The 20,460-nt window shown below is 36.7% G+C and overlaps 1 protein-coding gene and 1 non-coding gene across 3 annotated transcripts in view; both read right to left on the bottom strand.

Annotated features, from left to right (window-relative positions):
* TBC1D19 (TBC1 domain family member 19) overlaps nucleotides 1-20,460 on the bottom strand; it is a 146,491-nt gene that overhangs the window by 30,957 nt on the left and 95,074 nt on the right. For both annotated transcript variants that reach the window (XM_032273647.1, XM_032273642.1), the window contains exons 14-15: nucleotides 7,305-7,389; nucleotides 5,178-5,222 (exon numbers count right to left, since the gene is read on the bottom strand). In XM_032273647.1, coding sequence (XP_032129538.1) covers nucleotides 5,178-5,222; nucleotides 7,305-7,389 — 130 coding nt within the window. The remainder of the gene's footprint in view (nucleotides 1-5,177; nucleotides 5,223-7,304; nucleotides 7,390-20,460) is intronic.
* Nucleotides 19,558-19,637, bottom strand: LOC116548834. Its single transcript, XR_004267557.1, has one exon. It is a non-coding gene; the product is annotated as a small nucleolar RNA SNORD74 (small nucleolar RNA).

The following is a 20,460-nucleotide window of genomic DNA, read 5'->3' as shown; positions in this document are numbered from 1 at the left end:
TGTTTTGGGAGAATTGCCCCTGGTTGAGAATTACTGCTCTAGAGACCTGAAGCTCCCCTACCCAATATTCACTGGCAATTAAATGTTTTCTTCTGTCACGTAGGAAACAAATGGTATTAACAAATTTATGATGGTTGTTTAACACTTGTAATTAAGTCAGATATATGTGTATTTTTCCTACAAATCTGGCTTCCTTGTTTCTATTCTTATTCCTCTGTATTCCATGTTCATTCTGTTATTCACTCCCTCACTTATTCAGTAATGTTTACTGAGCACAGACTTTATGCCATGCATAATTCTAGGTGCTACATATGTTGGTCACCAAAACTGTAAGGTCCTTGTTCTCTTGGAGCTTACATTCTAGTGACATTTTTATTCTACACAATAGAAAGGATGATCATTTAGAAATATTAATTGGGGCTGGGCATGATGGTTCACACTTGTAATTCCAGAAATTTAGGAAGCTGAGGTGGACAGATTGCTCGAGCCCAGGTATTCAAGACCAGCCTGGCAACATGGTAAAATGCTGTCTATACAAAAAATACAAAAAGAATCAGCCAAACATGGTGGTGTGTGCCTGTAGTTCCAGCTACTTCTGAGGCCTGGCTAAGCCTTGAAGAAGTGCCCCAATACACATCCAATCTGCAAAGACTGCGAGACCGTTTTTAATTTTTGGTTCTAGATGTTTGATAAAATCTCTGTCAAATCACTAGCTAACTGTTACTCTAGTAGAATAAAGACTTCAGTGAGCATACAGGACAAAAAATACAATCTTTATAAAAATAATTCAGAAAAGTCACTAAACAAACACCTAGAACCCACAACAAGCCAACAACAACGAATTCTTGGGGAGGTGGACAAGGAGACTCTCATTTCCACTGATACCACAGTCTAATATTCAAGCTATTCCATTTTCAAAAATAAAAAAAATTACTAGTGTGTGAAGAAATAAGAAAGTATAACCTATTCACAGGAAAAAAAGTTAATAAAAACTCCCTGAGGAAGCCCAGACATTGGACTTACTAGACAAGACTTTAAATCAACAATCTCCCTAACTGACCTAGCTCTATCTACCTCTTGTACCTCACCTTGTATCAGTCTATGCTTTGCTCACCATTTCCAGTCACAGTGGCCATCTTGGTGAGCTTCAGATCATCAAGCTTATTCCTGTCTTCAGACATTCTGTGTACTCTCTTCTGGAACATTCTATTTATTTGCATAGCTTACTCCATATAGTCTGTCTCTGTTTATATTCCACCTCCTCAGAGGCACCTTTCCTGACTACTTAATCTAAAATGGCTATGCCCATCCCAACTTCCTACAATTTCTGCTCCCTTTCATTGTTTATTTCATTACTCTCTGAAATTACTTTCATTCATCCTTTGTTGATTGATTGATGATTGATTTTATGTTCCCCTTACCAGAATGTAATAAGCTCCTTGGCAGCAGGTACTTTATTTGTATCATTTACTGTGGATCACCCTCCTACGACAGTGAGACAGGCTAAATACTTAAATGAATAAAGACAATTTATATGTGTTGAATAACAACAAAAAATATAAAATGCTTATAAGATTCTTGGGAGAAGTCTCCCTCCATTCAGGAATTTTGCTCACTAGCTATTTAGTGAATCTACTAGAGGATATCTGTCCACTGATGATGCTTCAAATGAAGTGAAAAAGCAAAATGTCTGATGCCACCATGGCCTGCCATTTTCATCCCAGGGAAAATAATCACAGGCATGTTGGGGATGGTGGTGAGAAAACTTCTGCACCCTCCCCTTCCACCGCCCATAATCGCTGGCCTGGTCAGGGACTGATAGTGTGTTGGAGAGCTGCAGGCTAACCTCTACATGTAGTCCCCGAGACCAAGAAAGCCGGGCCAGTTTGGTGGTAATAGTGATAGAGGTGTCCTTAAGATTTCAAAGTAATACTATATTTGGCAGAAGTTCAAAACTGGATAGGTAGTATAAAAATGCTGCTAAGTATTGCCTTGAGTTAAAAAAAAAAAAAAAAAAAAAAAAAAAGAGGAACAGTAGATTGACTGGTCTTTGTTTCTTCTTGTTCAGCAACTCCTGAATCATTGCCCAGAGACAAGAGTCCTCCTTGATTCTGGCAAGTTCTAAAACAACCTGAGAGGAGAAATGATTCTGTAGAATTAAATTTATTAACAGCTGTGGGCTTATCTCATTAAGGATTAAACAGTTTTCCTTCTCGATGAAAATCTTTCTAGAACCTATTATATACATCCTTTACTTTTTCCTTATATTAACTACTTTTCTTTCTTCCCAAATACACTATAATGAGCTCAGCAACATCTTCCGTGGCAGTAGGGCATCCTGATAAGAATGTTGCTTCTGAAGCCAGACAGCTTGGATTCAAAGCCTGGCTTTGTCACTCACCTGTTGGGCAGGTTAACATTCTATGCCTCAGTTTCTTTATCTGTAAATAGGGATAATATTGGTACCCTCCTTATAGGTTCTTGTAAGGACTAAATGAATTAATACATGTCATATACTTAACACACTGCCTGGGATACACTACTGCTTGGAAAATGTTTGCTGCTGCTGCTACAAATACTGTTAAAATTATCACTACAGTAAGATTTTTTTTTTTTTGGTGTCTTGAGCTCATTATAAAGATGCTAAATTATAATATGCTGCAACCTAGTGATGCCTTCTTAAAGGACACAGCATTATTGGCTTTTACATGAAATGGTCCCAAACTGATTTGCCGGAGTGGTCTAATATGCTGTTTTATAGCTCTCGTATTTTCCTTTGTGAAGTCCCCTTTTTACTTTTCACTGTTGTTGGTCATTTTTCATATCTATATCAGCCTCTTTCCATGCTTCTATTTTTGCAGGGGGCATAAAAAAGAGTTAATCAATTTGTTAGACATATGTGCCAAGTAAAAGCTAATACATTCTAAACTAAGTTGAAAAAACTCTTTTATGGATAGAGAGAAGGAACTTGAGTCCATGGACATCTATTTGGGCTATTCATCTCTTTAGGCTATTTTATTTGTTCTCATTTCTTGCTTCTTAGATAAATATAAAAAGTTACTTTAACACTAAGTTTCTGGGGTAATAGATATAACAATGGTAATACATAAAGTTAACAAACCTGTAATTGAGTTCAAATAAATATTCATTACAGTCCTATTACATGCTAGATACTGAAGGAACAAAAATGAATGATATAGTTCTGAGCTACAAGAAACTTGTAATTAAGAGGAGGAGATAAAGTATAAACAAACAATATCAAAGTAATATAGCTAGGGATACTAAAGATTTTAGACCAGGTACTAAGGGAGTCTAGAGGAAGGGCCCTTAGCCTAACCTGGGGATTCAGGGAAAGCTTCCTGAAAAAGGATCATGCCTGAACTGAGCTTGATGACAGCCAGGTGAAGAAAGGTTAGATAGGCTATTCTAAGCATGGGAACATGAGAAGTGATGAGACAGGAAGCAGCACAGTGCTTTCGTGAGAGTATTTAGCTGTGGGTATAAATGATACATAGTTTGATATTGCTGTGATTCCAAAATGAGATGGGAAATGGTGAGAAATGAAGGTAGGAGGTAAACTGTATAGGGATCAGACTCAAGGGGTCCTCATATGTCATGCTGAGAAGCTTGAATATTACTTTTTTAAGAGATGGGAAGCCATTAAGAACACTTTGAGAAAAGTAGCAATTTGTGGATTTTCACTTTAGATGTAAAACTTAGTAAGCAGTGTAAAAGACAGCAAAATTAAAAAGACTGTGGGAAGAGGGACCAGTTAGGTGGTTGTTGCAATTAACAAGCTAGAGGCAGTAAGAACTGAAAGCAGACAAGGCAGTAGTGATGGTGTGGAAGAGAGGGTCCCAAATGTATTTGGAAGATAAAATTAGAAGGCCCTGGTGACCTAATTAGATGAGGTGGGGACAAGGTAGAGAGAAATCTAGGATGATCTTGAGTTACTAGAAAGATGATAATTCAATTAACTGAGAGAGAAATAGGTGGGTTTTGGACTTTGTTTTTTATTTAGTTTCATTTTTTTTCTTCTGGGGGGTGGGCATAGGAAGATAAAATAGTGAGTTCAGGCTGGGACATATTAAGCTTGAGGTAATTATGAGAGAGGTCAGAACTGGAGATATTTTAGAGTAATTAACAATAGATAGAATCATAAAAGGAAACAGCACCTTCTAGGTAAAAGTGAGAAAAGATAAGAAGAGCAGAACAAGAGTGAGACAGTAAAAGAGAGAGAGAGGTAGATGGCCCATGAAAGAAACTTAGACTCCATATTGAGAGACACAGGGAGAGAACAGTACCATGACTGCCAAAGCCATGTATGAGTTTCAGATGTAGCAGTCAGCAAAGTTAAACACACTCATAACAGCTACATTTTCTGAGCACTCACTACATGTCAGGCACTGTGTGGTTTTACATACCATATCTCATTTAATTTATTATCCACATGGTATGATGAATCTGAAGTTCAGAGAAGTCATGTAACTTACCCAAGGACATTTGGTAAGCTGGCAGAACTGGGATCTGAACCTAGGTCTGCTGGATTACAAAACCCATGTTCTTAACTCTGCCGGAGTGAAAGAACTTCTTTGGGATACAACTTATTATCATAAAGACTGCCCATATATTGCTTTTCCAAGAAGCATATCTTTAAACCTGTCTAGTAATCTCAAAAGAATATTTAATGTCTAATAAGGTCATTATACATTTGATCACTTTATAATATCAAAATGAATTATTTCAGTGATACCTTTTAATAATCTTTTTATTTCAGAAATACTACACTGGTCAAATTATGAGAACAGTAAGGTGTAATACAAGACAATCCACTCAACTGAGTAAAGCCCAGCTCCAACAAACCTAAAAGGAAGGTCCTCCTTGGACTAGTTAGTGTTCTTCACAGGAAAACTAAGTGCCTTGGACTTAGATCTGAGCATACTCAGCTTTTTCACAAATTTACTATTGGTCCCACGGAGAATCAGAGAGAGTATGCGTAATTCAGCACAAACTTACCACAAATGTGGAAGATTTCATTAAATTGTACATTCTACGGAAGGTTTATTTTAAATAATAAATGATTATCCATTGGAGAGAGAATAAGAAAGTCATATTTCTATTGTAAAAGTTGTAATTTTCCCACTTCCCACTAGAGGAAGCAATAGCATTACTCTTACCATTTGGTGGGTAAAAGACAGCATATTCTTCCAGTCCTAGTTTTCCTGTAAGAAAAAACCATAGAGGATTTCAATATGGTTAAGTAAATAAATCTTTAAAAATCAATTTATTTTGTGAATGTACTAACAATGGAATTTTTAAAACTACTATAAGCTGATATGTCATTTCATGATATGGAATTAACTTAAAAATTTATCAGCCAATCTTTTGACATTTAGCAAATGCTTTCGTCAATTAAAGTTAACATGAACCTAAGTACAACAGAAGAGATACAAAACGACCGAAAGAACAAATGTTTTCAAGTTCCTTAAGCACTTAAGTAGGTATTTATTATGCATAAAATTGTTTTGCTAATTATAAATAAGTCTAATATATTTATTAAAGCAAGTCTTAAGCTTTGTAATACTGTGTTTACATTTTTATGGAATGTGCTGAAAGTTAAAAATTAAATGACTAGCTATATGGTGGTCATAATTTTCTGAATACCGAAACAGTTCACATGATTTGAGAATGGAGCTGAATATTTGAAATCAGAATTGTCCCAGAAAAGTAAAGTATATTCACAATAATCAAATATTTAAGAGCTTTAAAAAGTATCTTTCCTTCAAAACTCTCTTAAAGTTTTCAGTTTTTTCCACCCTCCACTGAATATCTTTAAATAGCTTTCATATTGACAGTTTTACTAACAGTTTTGAGTTTATTGAAAAGTCACTTGCATTTTGGTACTGGGCTTTAAAGTAATATTTCTAGTTAAAAATGTTCTTTTTATTCTTGTTGGGGCGGTGGCAGAGATTAAATGAAGAATAAGAAGTGTGAGCAGTTCAGGTTAGGGTGGTGAAAAAAAGGATTGATCTTGTGAGCAAGAAGAGATGGAATAATGAAAAATAGGTAGGTAGGTAAGTAGATAAAATTGATTACTGGGCTAGGTGCTGAGAGGTAAACGGAATATATATATATATGTATGTTCCTTCAACCATGTGGTTGTAGCCCAGAATACACCATGAAACATTAGGGTATATTTGCTAACTTTTCTAGCACAGCCTTTAAGTGTTTAGAAGTTCAGAGGAGAGAGAAATGGATGATGGGTTGGTGGACATGATGAGGTACAGGCTAGTTCTTCAAGGACTTTTAATTTTTAAGGTGGAAGAGTGGGAAGCCTTCCATATGCAGGGGCAATAGGGAGGCTAGAATGAACATGGGGTATTGTAGAATAATCAGGGAAGCAAAGTCAGTTAGGTTAAGACAGTGTCAACTGGTCAAAGGCCTTAAAATCCTGGCTGAGTTTAGAGGTGAGCTCAGTAGATAATTAAGTTTACAATCAGTTTTTCAACAGATGACTTAGAGAAACAAACAAAAGGTTTCCACAAATTTAATTTAGAAGCAATGGAACTAAGAAAACCTTAAGTTAAGGGTAGTCCAACTCCAGCACAAGGTTATGTGGCCTCTCCTAGGGCAGAAGCTGGAGAAATCAGGCAGATAGTTCAGACATAAGAGATACAGGAGAAACAGTTTCTTTCTTCATGGAAATGGTAGAATGGCCATACACAATGAAGTTTGAACTTTCAATGTTGGGTGTTCACCATTTAATAATAATAAAAAAAAGTTGGGAAGGGCATTCAGCTGAAGTTAATTCTATCTTCAGATGATGGCAGGATATTGCTATTTTATAAGCAGCTGGTGATAAAAAGGAGAAAAATACCTAAACTAGAAATTAGAGAGCTAAAAGCATATAAATTATATCAAAGTTTTAAGTGTGGTGGAGCATTTTGAGAGAAGAAATATAGATGGTTAAAAAAAGTAGAAAAAGGAAATTTGTGTTATAAACTCATAGTTAGAAAGAAAAGTCAACAGATATGGCACAAAAACAGCAATAAAGGGGAGAACACAAAGGGAAGACAGAGAAAATAACTTGAAATGCTGCTCTGGGAACCACTTTCCCATGATTTGTGATAAATTACTTGGGCATTGATTTGAGCTATGAAAGGATGATTACAGTCATCTGAGAGAAATCTTAAGTAATTTATAATAGTTTGGCAACACCAATATCTCCAGAAAATAAAACAAACATTCTTGGCATAATTACATAAGTCTTAAATAATACTTTCTAAAAATGATTAAAAATTTACCTCTTATGTATGATTTTGGTGGCGAGGCACTGTTGTATGCAAAGTGACTCAACACAGATGTATCCCGGGAAAAACAAAGTAATACCTGAATATAACATTGGAAAAAAATAGCAATTAAGCACCATTATAAAACCAGGTAATTCATTATTTCCTACTCAGCAGGCATCCTTCAAGTTCAAGTACCATGCCTTGAGGTGGGAAGAGTGTCCTTTGTCGGTACACCTTTGGTAAGCATTACAGTGGGATGCCAAGTTCTTCCAAAGAGTTCTCACTGTTTGCTACCTCAGAAAATGCAAGTTGCTAACTAACAGTTGATTCTTCTCTTGTGTTTTCTATCTGGACAAGAGAAACACTTGGGGGAAATTTAACAGATGAAAAATGTATAGGGAAGACCCTGAGTAAGTATTGTGGCAGGGAGCAATTTGGGAAGTGCAGGAAAAGAACTTGACTCAGGCTGCGATGCATCAGGCAGTTGGGCATGTCAGGGTGGGAGGGAAGGCAACTCGTGGTACTTAGAAGGGATGGCAGCAGCAATAGAACAAATGGTTGCCAAATAAAGGGTTGAATCTAGTTGTCCTGACCAGTAGGGTAGAGTTTGTCAACTCTGTGTAGAGATGAAAATAGGCAGGGTATAAAGTCAGGATCCAAGGATGTCCATTAGGAGGTACTAGATTGAGGACACCAGAATGGAATTTGGGAGCAGGAGCCCAAGACCCTGTAATGCCATTAGTGATAGGAAATCTGGGTCTTGGTATTAGAAGACCTAGGATTCTAAAAAAATTACCAAGATAAGAATTCAAGATGACTGGAAAGGCAGAACAGGGGCATAGAGTCAGGGCTGAACTAGCAGCAGGAGTGAAGGGAGAGGAAAAACCCTTTTGTGTCCAAGACACAAGAAAGGAGACCCAGCTTTGGTGAAAGGAGACCCAGCTTTGGTAAAAGGATAGGTAATGGAGGTTGGGCATCAGTCAGGTTCAATGGTGGAATGTGTACCGACCACTGCCACTGCTTTATTTTTATTATATTTTAAGTGACTACATAAGCGGTACATGTTTACGATAAATTTAGGAATATAGATTATTGACTGGGAGCGGTAGCTCATGTCTATAATTCCAGCACTTTGGGAGGCCAAAGCAGGAGGATCACTGAAGCCCAGGAGTTCAAGACCAGCCTAGGCAACATGGTGAAACCCCATCTCTATTTTTAAAAAATTGCAATTAATTTTTAAAATAAAGAAATACAGCCATAATCCTGTCAGTCTTAATAATTTGATTTATATCCTTTCAGACTGCTTTTTAACATACTCATACATATAATTTTTTTCAAACCGAACAGGATTATATGGTTTTCTTTCACTATTATAAAATAAAATCTTGCATGTTCTTCACATGTACCCCAAAACCTAAAATGCAATAAAATAAATAAATCGGAAAAATAAATAAATAAATATAAAAATAAATAAATAAATATTTCCTACACATTTTTATGTTGCAGAATATTCCACTGTATGAAAGAACAATAATTTATTTAACCTGTATTGTTGTTTAACATTTCATTATTTCCACTTTTCGCCAACTACAAACAACACTACAGTGAATTTCCTTATGGCTAAATACGTACAACTTTAATTATTTAAATTACAAAAACTGGACCACCTGTCTGGTCAAATGCTTTGGGCATTTTTAATTGAACGATGCCTCTCCCACAGTTTCTCTATTTACTTCTTCCTAACTCCTATGAGCTGTAAGATTTACCTACATGTACTCAATCTGCAATGCCTTTTATTTACTTTTATCCCTCCTGTTTCATTCTGGATGACTTCCTCAGATTATTTTTTCATCAGTTCACTACTTCTCTTCTTCTGCCTCTACTATGCACCAAGCACTGTTCTAAGTTCCTTGTGTTTAGAATACATAAAAGGAAAGGAACAAACAAAATACCTCTTTTATGGAGTTTAATTATGATGGAGCAGAATGTATGTGTAACAAATAGCAAAAATAATAAATAATTACATTATATTCTATATAAGGTTGCAAGTCCTATGGAAACAAGGTAAAGGTGAACAGAGAAAGAGCAGCTGTCATTTTAAAGATGCTGTTTAGAGTAGGTTTCCTTGAAAAGGCATCATCTAATCAAAGGCTTGAATGGAGTTGAGAAACTTAGCATGTGAACATATGTGCAAGAGCATCCCAGGAGGCTTATTAGGAGACTACTGACAGTAGTTTGCACTAAGATGGCAGCAGTGTATGCTGGATGTACGACACGCCACCCAGAGATCCTCCTCTAGGAATGAAGGACATATTATAGCAGCTGGTAGAGCTGTAGCAAATAGTCCTCAGCAGCCAGCTCTTTTCATTGACTATCTCTGCTGAAAAGAGCTATTTTGCTCAAATATCAAGGTTATATCCTTTTCCTGAAATGGCCTACATCTAATGAAGGTGATGCAAGGGAAAAAGGTCTGAACTTCTCCCCAGCTCAGGATGGGTCTGACAGTTTATCCCATCTTCAGAACGCTCTGCAGCATTGGCTGAGGGTTTCATTTAAACTGTATTGCACCTAGACTTTTCCTTATGCTCAATCCTTAATTCACTGTACTTCTACATGTGTTGATTCCAAGAGGACTCCCCAATAAACCTTTGGCATCCTCATCTCCATCTAAATTGACTTCTCTGGGAACCCATCATACAACACAATGAAAGTAGGAAAAAGTGGTCAGGTTCTAAATACATTGTGAAGGCAGGGCAAAAGGAGTTATGGATAGATTGATGTGATGTTTGAGAGAAAGACAGGAGTCAAGGAGAGTCAACATGTGGAAGTTGAAAGTAGAAGGATGTTTGATCTCAGCAGGTGGAACATCTTTAACTGAGACAGGGAAAGTGGGAGGCAGAACAGTTTTGGGAGTGAGATCATGAGTTCATTTTTCAACATGCTGTTTGAGATGTCTGCAAGACATCTAAATGGAAAAAACTGAATAGGTAATTGGAGATACTGTTATGGAGTACAGAAGAAAGGTTTAAACTGAAGATATAAATTTGGGAGTTATCAACATATAGGTGATACTGAAAGCCACAAAGTAGGTGAGCTTGGTGAAATCATCAAATGAGTAAGTGTAACTAGAGAAAAGAAGACCAAGAACTGAGACCTGAGGCATTCTAGGATATTGGGGAAAAAAAAAGAGAAGGAACCAGCCTATACAACTGAGGCATGAGTAACCAACAGAGGTTGATTTACCATGATGCTCTGTGAGTGCTGGAAGTTGCTGGGAGACACACAGTGCCCTAGGCAAGGAAAGTTAAGTCAGCTTGTAATCAGAAAGCATTTCTTTGTATGCATTTCTGGTAAACTGCTTAATAAGATCTCAGAAGAAAAAGACCTGAATTTCTACAGTTCTAATAATTTGTTACAAATTGTTCCTCATTCTAAACAAAAATACATGTTCTTACAAGAAGGGCATTACATAATGGTAAGAGGACCAATGCAACGAGCAGAGCTAATGATCCTAAATATATATGCACCCAATACAGGAGCACCCAGATACATAAAGCAAGTTCTAACTGACCTGCAGAGAGACTTAGAGACAATAATAGTGGGAGACTTTAACCCTCCATGATATTAGACAGATCAACGAGACAGAAAATTAACAAGTATATCCAGGAGTTGAACTCAGATATGGACCAAGTGGACCTAATAGACATCTACAGAACTCTCCACCCCAAATCCACAAATATACATTCTTCTAAGCACCACATTGAACCTACTCTAAAATTGACCACATAATTGCAAGTAAATCACTCCTCAGCAAATGCAAAAGAATGGAAATCATAACAGTCTCTCAGACCAAGGTGCAATCAAATTAGAACTCAGGATTGATTAAGAACTAACTCAGAACCACACAACTTCATGGAAACCAAGCAACTGTCTCTTGAATGTTGACTGGATAAACAACGAAATGAAGGCAGAAATAAAGATGCTCTTTGAAACCAACGAGAATGAAGACCAGAATCTCTGGGACACATTTAAAGCAGTGTCTAGAGGGAAATTTATAGCATAAATGCCCACATGTGAAGCAAGGAAAGAACTAAAATTGACACCCTAACATCAAAATTGAAAGAGCTAGAGGAGCAAGATCAAAAAAACCTCAAAAGTTAGCAGAAGACAAGAAATAACCAAGATCAGAGCAGAACTGAAGGAGAGAGAGACACAAAAAAACCCTTCAAAAAATCAATAAATCTGGGAGCTGGTTTTTTGAAAAGATTAACAAAATAGACTGCTAGCCAGACTAATAAAAAAGAAAAGAGAGAAGAATCAAATAGATTCAATAAAAAACAATAAAGGGGATATCACCACCAATCCCACAGAAATAGAAACTACTATCAGAGATTACTACAAACAAATCTGCACATAAACCAGTAAACCTGGAAGAAACGGATAAATTCCTGGACACTTGCACCCTCCCAAGACTAAACCAGGAAGAAGTTGAAACCCTGAATAGACCAATAACAAGGTCTGAAGTTGAGGCAGCAATTAATAGCCTACCAACCAAAAAAAGCCAAAGTCCAAATGGGTTCACAGCTGAATTCTACCAGACATACAAAGACAAGCTGGTACCACTCCTGTTGAAACTATTCCAAACAATACAAAAAGAGGGAATCCTTCCCAAATCATTCTATGAGACCAACATCATCCTGATACCAACCCGGCAGAGACTCAACAAAAAAAGAAAACTTCAGGCCAATATCCATGATGAACATAGATGCAAAAATCTACAATAAAATACTGGCAAACAGAATCCAACAGCACATCAAAAAACTTATCCATCACAATCAAGTAGGCTTCATCCCAGGGATGCAAGGCCAGTTCAACATATGCAAGCCTATAAATGTAAACCACCACATAAACAGAACCAAAGACAAAAACGACATGATTATCTCAATAGATGAAGAGAAGGCCTTCGACAAAATTCAACAGTCCTTTATGCTAAAAACTCTCAACAAACTAGGTATCGACGGAATGTATCTCAAAATAATAAAAGCTATTATGACAAACCAACAGCCAATATCATACTGAAAGGGCAAAAACTGGAAGTATTTCCCTTGAAATCTGGCATTAGACAAAGATGCCCTCTTTCACCAATCCTATTCAATATAGTATTGGGAGTTCTAGCCAGAGCAATCAGGCAAGAGAAAGAAATAAATCGTATTCAATTAGGAAAGGAGGAAGTCAAATTGTCTCTATTTGCAGATGACATGATTCTATATTTAGAAGACCCCATCATCTCAGCCCAAAATCTCCTTAAACTGATAAGCAACTTCAACAAAGTCTCAGGATACAAAATCAATATGCAGAAATCACAAGGATTCCTACACACCAATAACAGACTTAAAGACAGCCAAATCAAGAACAAACTGCCATTCACAATTGCTACAAAGAGAATAAAATACCTAGGAATACAACTAACAAAGGATGTAAAGGACATCTTCAAGGAGAACTACAAACCACTGCTCAAGGAAATAAGAGAGGACACAAACAGATGGAGAAACATTCCATGCTCATGGTGAGGAAGAATCAAATATCATGAAAATGGCCATACTGCCCAAAGTAATTTACAGATTCAGTGCCATCCCCATCAAGCTACCATTGACCTTCTCCACAGAACTGGAAAAAAACACCTTAAATTTCATATGGAACCAAAAGAGAGCCCGCATAGCCAAGACAGTCCTAAGAAAAAGAACAAAGCTGGAGGCATCATGCTACCTGACTTCAAACTATAATTCAAGGCTACAGTAATCAAAACAGCATGTTACTGGTACCAAAGCAGAGATACAGACCAATGGAACAGAACAGAGGCCTTGGAGGCAATGCCACACATCTACAATCATCTGATCTTTGACAAACCTGTCAAGAACAAGCATTGGGAAAGGATTCCCTGTTTTATAAATGGTGTTGGGAAAACTAGCTAGCCATGTGCAGAAAGCTGAAACTGAATCCTTTCCTGACACCTTACACTAAAATTAACTCCAGGTGGAATAAAGACTTAAAAATAAGACCTAACACCATAAAAACCCTAGAAGAAAACCTAGCCAAAACCATTCAGGAGATAGGCACAAGCAAGGACTTCATGACTAAAACACCAAAAGCATTGGCAACAAAAGCCAAAATAGACAAATGGGATCTAATTAAACTCTAGAGCTTCTGTACAGCAAAAGAAACAATCGTTAGAGTGAATCAGCAAGCAACAGAATGGGAAAAAAATTTTTGCAATCTACCCATCTGATATCCAGAATCTACAAAGAACTAAAACAGACTTACAAGAAAAAGGCAAAAACCCATTCAAAAGTGGGCAAAGGATATGGACAGACACTTTCCAAAAGAAGACATATATGATGCCAACAAACATGTATAAATGCTCATCATCACTGGTCATTAAAGAAGTGCAAGTCAAAACCACATTGAGATATGATCCTATGCCAGTTAGAATGGTGATCATTAAAAAATCTGGAGACAACAGATGCTGGAGAGGATGTGGGGAACTAAGAACACTTTTACACTGTTGGTGGGAGTGTAAATTAGTTCAACCATTGTGGAAGACAGTGTGGCGATTCCTCAAGGACCTAGAAATAGAAATTACTTTTGACCCAGCAATCCCATTACTGGGTATATAGCCAAAGGATTATAAATAGTTCTATTATAAAGACACACGCACACATATGTTCACTGTGGCACTGTTTACAATAGCAAAGACTTGGAACCAACCGACATGCCCGTCGATGATAAACTAGACAAGGAAAATGTGGCACATATACACCATGGAATACTATGCAACCATAAAAAACAATGAGTTCATGTCCTTTGGATGAATCTGGAACCCATCGTTCTCAGCAAACTGACACAAAACAGAAAATCAAACACCACATGTTCTCACACATAGGCGAGTGTTGAAAAATGAGAACACATGGACAAAGGGAGGGGAGCATCACACACTGGGGTTTGTTGGGGGAATAGGGGAGGGACAGGTAGGGGTGGGGCAGTTGGAGAGGGATAACATGGAGAGAAATGCCAGATATAGGTGACGAGGGGATGGAGGCAGAAAACCACATTGCCATGTATGTACCTAACCTATGCAGCAATTCTGCAAGTTCTGCGCTTGTACCCCAGAACCTAACATGGAATTACATATATATCTATATATAATATTAAATATATAAATATAATTATATATAATATAAATATAATTACACATATAAATTTATACACACACACACATATATGGAGAGAGAGAGACAGACAGACAGACTGGCAAACCGGATAAAAAGTCAACACCCATTAGTGTGCTGTACTCAGTAAACCCATCTGACATGCAAAGACACACCTAGGCTCAAAATAAAGGTATGGCGGAAGATTTACCAAGAAAATAGAGAGCAAAAAAAGCAGGGGTTGCAATCCTAGTCTCTGATAAAACAGACTTTAAATCAACAAAGATCAAAAGAGAAAAAGAAGGGCATTACATAATAGTAAAAGGATTAATGCAACAAGAAAAACTAACTATCCTAAATGTATACACATTCAATACAGGATCACCCAGATACATAAAGCAAGTTCTTAATGACTTGCAAAGAGACTTAGACTCCCACACAATAATAGTGACAGACTTTAACACCCCACTGTCAATAATAGACAGATCAATGAGACAAAAATTAACAAGGATATCCAGGACTTCAACTCAGATCTGGACCATGTGGACCTAATAAATATCTACAGAACTCTTCACCCCAAAACCACAGAATATACATTTTTCTCTGCACCACATCACACTGATTCTAAAATTGACCACATAATTGGAAGTAAAACACTCCTCAGCAAATGCAAAAGAATGAAAATCATAACAAACAGTCTCTAAGACCACAGTGCAATCAAATTAGAATTTAGGATTAAGTAACTCACTCAAAACCGCACAACTATGTGGAAACTAAACAACCTGCTCCTGAATGACTACTGGAAAAACAGTAAAATGAAGGTGGAAATAAAGGTGTTCTTTGAAACCAATGAGAATGAAGACACAATGTACCAGAATCTCTGGGACACATTTAAAGCAGTGTCTAAAGGGAAATTTATAGCAATAAATGCCCACATGAGAAGTTAGGAAAGATCTAAAACTGACACCCTAATGTCACAATTAAAAGAACAAGAGGAGCAAGATCAAACAAATTTAAAAGCTAGAAGAAGACAAGAAATAACTGAGATCAGAGCAGAACTGAAGGAGATAGAGACACAAAACACCCTTAAAAAATAAATAAATCCAGAAGCTGGTTTTTTGAGCAGATCAACAAAATAGACAGGCTGCTAGCCCGACAAAGAAGAAAAGAGAGAAGATTCAAATAGATGCAATAAAAAATGATAAAGGACATATCGCCACCGATCCCACAGAAATATAAACTACCATCAGAGATTACTACAAACACCTCTATGCAGATAAACCACTAAATCTAGAAGAAATGGATAAATTCCTGGACACTTACACTCTCCCAAGACTAAACCAGGAAGAAGTTGAATTCCTGAATAGGCCAATAACAAGGTCTGAAGTTGAGGCAGCAATTAATAGCCTACCCACCAAAAAAGTCCAGGCCCAGACGGGTTCGGAGCCAAATTCTACCAGATAGACAAAGAGGGGCTGGTACCAATCCTTCTAAAACTATTCCAAACAATACAAAAAGAGGGAATCCTCCCTAACTCATTTTATGAGACCAACATCATCCTGATACCTAAACCTAGCAGAAATGCAACTAAGAAAGAAAATTTCAGGCCAATTTCCATGATGAATATTGATGCAAAAATCTTCAATAAAATATTGGCAAACCGAATTGAACAGCACATCAAAAAACTTATCATGATCAAGTCGGCTTCATCCTAGGGATGCAAGGCTGGTTCAACATCCACAAATCTATAAATGCAATCCATCACATAAATAGAACCAAAGAAAAAAATCACATGATTATCTCAATAGATGCAGAGAAAGCCTTCCACAAAATTCAACAGCCTTTATGCTAAAAACTCTAAATAAACTAGGCATCGATGGATCGTATCTCAAAATAATAAGAGCTATTTCTGAGAAACCCATAGCCAATATCATACTGAATGGACAAAAACTGGAAGCATTCCCTTTGAAATCTGGCACAAGGCAAGGATGTTTTCACTCAACACTCCTATTCAACATAGTATTGGAAGTTCTGGCTAGGGCAATCAGGCAAGAGAAAGAAATAAAGGGTATTCAAATAGGAAGAGAGTATGTCAAATTGTCCTTGTTTGCAGATGACATGATTGTATATTTAGAAGACCCCATCATCTCAGCCCAAAATCTCCTTAAGCTGATAAGCAACTTCGGCAAAGTCTCAGGGTACAAAATCAATGTGCAAAAATAGCAAGCATTCCTATACACCAATAATAGACAGAGAGCTAAATTATGAGTGAACTCCCATTCACAATGGGTACAAAGAGAATAAAATACCTAGGAATACAACTAACAAGGGATGTGAAAAATCTCTTTAAGGAGAACTACAAACCACTGCTCAAGGAAATAAGAGAGGATCCAAACAGATGGAAAAGCATCTCATGCTCATGGTTAGGAAGAATCAATACCGTGAAAATGGCCATACTGTCCAAAGTAATTTATATATTCAATGCTATCCCCATTAAGCTACCAATAACTTTCTTCACAGAATTGGAAAAAAAAAAAACACCTTAAACTTCATATGGAACCAAAAAAGAGCCCACATAGCCAAGACAATCCTAAGGAAAAAAAAAAATCTGGAGGCATCAGGCTACCTGACTTCAAACTATATTTCAAGGCTACAGTAATCAAAACAGCATGGTGCTGATACCAAAACAGATATATAGACCAATGGAACAGAACAGAGCCCTCAGAAAGAACGCCACACAACTACAACCATCTGACCTTTGACAAACCTGACAAAAATAAGCAATGGGAAAAGGATTCCCTATTTCATAAATGGTGTTGGGAAAACTGGCTAGCCATATGCAGAAAGCTGAAACTGGATCCCTTCCTTACACCTTATACAAAAATTAACTCTAGATGGATTAAAGATTTAAACATGAGGCCTAACACCATAAAAACTCTAGAAGAAAACCTGGGCAACACCATTAAGGACATAGGCATAGGCAAGGACTTCATGACTAAAACACCAAAAGCAATGGCAACAAAAGCCAAAATAGACAAATGGGATCTAATTAAATTTAAGAGCTTCTGCACAGCAAAAGAAACTATCAATAGATTGAACCAGCAACCAACAGAATGGGAAAAATTTTTTGCAATCTACCCATCTGACAAAGGACTACTATCCAGAATCTATGGAGAACTTAAACACATTTACAAAAATCAAAAAGTGGGCAAAGGATATGAACAGACACTTTTCAAAAGAAGACATTTATGCAGCCAACAAACATATGAAAAAAAGCTCATCATCACTGGTCATTAGAGAAATGCAAATCAAAATCACATTGAGATATCACCTCATACCAGTTAGAATGGCAATCATTAAAAAATCAGGAGACAACAGATGCTAGAGAGGATGCAGAGAAATGGGAATGCTTTTACACTGTTGGTGGGAATATAAGTTAGTGCAACCATTGTGGAAGACAGTGTGGTGATTTCTAGATTCTTGGAGATTGCTAGGAGAAATACCATTTGACCCAGCAGTCCCATTACTGGGTATATACCCAAAGGATTATAAATCATTCTATTATAAAGACACATGCACACATATGTTTATTGCAGCACTGTTCACAATAGCAAAGACTTGAAACCAACCCAAATGTCCATCAATGAGAGACTGGACAAAGAAAATGTGGCACATATACACCATGGAGTACTATGCAGCCATGAAAAAGGATGAGTTCATGTTCTTTGCAGGGACATCGATGAAACTGGAAACCATCATTCTCAGCAAACTGACACAAGAACAGAAAACCAAACACCACATGTTCTAACTCATAAGTGGATGTTGAACAATGAGAACATACGGACACAGGGAGGGGAACATCACACACTGAGGTCTAGGGGTTGGAGGGCTAGGAGAGGAATAGCAGGGGGTGTGGGGATGGGGAGGGATAGCATTAGGAGAAATACCTCATGTAGATGACAGGGCGATGGATGCAGCAAACCACCACCATGGCACACATATACCTATGTAACGAACCTGCACGATCTGCACATGTACCCCAGAACTTAAAAGTAGAATAATAAAAAAAAGAAAAAAAAATTGAAAACTAAAATAAATAAAATGTACAACTCAAAAAAAGACATGTTTTTATTAGTTAAAATAGATTTCTAATAATTCAGACTAATTGTAAAATAAATAATTAAAAACTATCACCATGAAAGTGTTTTCTTAGTAAAGTGTTTTCTTAGTAACTATCCATATAAGGAAAATTTATTTTTATATAATTCCCAAAGAGAGATGCTTAGATGTTGTCAATTACCCATCTATTTATGTTAAGTGGATAGAGATTCACACTAAAGCTTATTTAGACAGATGAATGGATAAAGAAAATGTAATATATACAATACAATGGAACATTATTCAGTCATTGTAAAGAAGAAAATGATGTTACATGAGACAACATGGGTGACTCTAGAGGATACTATAGCAAATGAAATAAGGCAGTCACAGAAGAACAAATATTGCACGATTCTACTATATTAGGTATCTAAAACAGTCAAACATATAGCAGCAGTTGAATGGTGATTGCTGGGCCTAGGGGGAAGAGGGAATATGGAGTTGCTATTCAATCAGTATAATGTTTCCGTTATGGGAGACGATTGAATTCTAGAGATCTGCTGTACCGCACTGTGCCAATAGTTAATAAAACTATACTGTACACTCAAAAAGGTATTAAAAGGATAGACCTTGTGATAAGTGTTCTTACTACAGCATTTAAAAGAGGCTTAATCATTTCCAAAGTACTAAAAGTAGGCAAAGTCATGAGACCTATGACTGAAAAAATTATGTAAAATCTAAAACAAATACAATTTGGACTAAAATATTAATAAAAATGGAAAATAAAGGTTAAAGCCTACTTCTATACTATAGTACTTAATGTTTGTGATACTTTAGCACTTTAAATGCTGAACCCTTTAAAACAATTTCAGAATATTTTGTATGTTCATCTCCTGCCCCGTTAACTAGAATGTAAGCCCATCAAAGGTGGTATCATCTACACATAGTATAAGATCAGTATTTTTTTTCTATCAGACTCATTGTCATTCATCATCACTCTTAGATGTCCCCACCAACACAGGTTTCATCAGAGGTTTCATTACTGATCCTCATTTTGCTTTTTCTCAAAATATGCATCCACTGTTTGTCTGATTCAGTCACTTAGAAGTTTTCTTAAAAGTTTTCTCACTTATAAGTCACTTCCATGTGGAAAAGATAAAAAATGAATGTACCCTTAAGGGTCAGTTCTGGCACTATTTGGAGAACTTGTTACTGCTCTCATTTAAAGCAGATACCCTCACTGACTCTGTTTACCAAATGAGGCAGATTTGTTACCTGTCAAGCCCCTTTTACCACCAACAAAGAAGCTTTATAGTTATAACTTAAAAATGGCAATCCTCTTATCTCTGGTGACCAAATGGGACAAACTTGTCAAATGTACACTCTCTACCCACACACTGAAGTAGAATCGTCATAGATTACTATGAGTCATGCCATTATTGGTCTTCGGCTAATATTATAATTTATGTGTTCATATGTTTGGTATCACAAGTTTCATGTTCTGGATCAAAATGGCATAGAAAGGACCAAAAACTTTTAGCGAGTTAGTTAAATTTTTGCCAAGTGGTAGATATTTAGTTTATGTGGTTTTGTTTACATCTTTGCGTGACATTAATCTGCTTATGAGTCAGCTCATAAGAAAGGGTTCATTACAACTAGCACTAAACTCTAAGGAGGCCTAGAGCCCCATAAATGATGGTAAAATATCAATTAACCTATAATTATTAATATTAAGCTATTAGATAAAAAAAGAAAGCTTCCTTCTCAATAATGAAAAAGATAACCCATCAATGAAAACAAGTACATGATGTTAAGGAAAATTTTTACTCAGTATCTACAGTATACAAGGCACTGGAATTAACAAT

Source organism: Sapajus apella, unplaced genomic scaffold (assembly GCF_009761245.1).
Source record: "Sapajus apella isolate SASKATOON/1434 unplaced genomic scaffold, GSC_monkey_1.0 scaffold5, whole genome shotgun sequence".
Lineage (NCBI taxonomy): Eukaryota > Metazoa > Chordata > Mammalia > Primates > Cebidae > Sapajus > Sapajus apella.
Note: the sequence above shows the minus strand (reverse complement) of the source record. Positions and strands in the feature narration are given on the sequence as shown.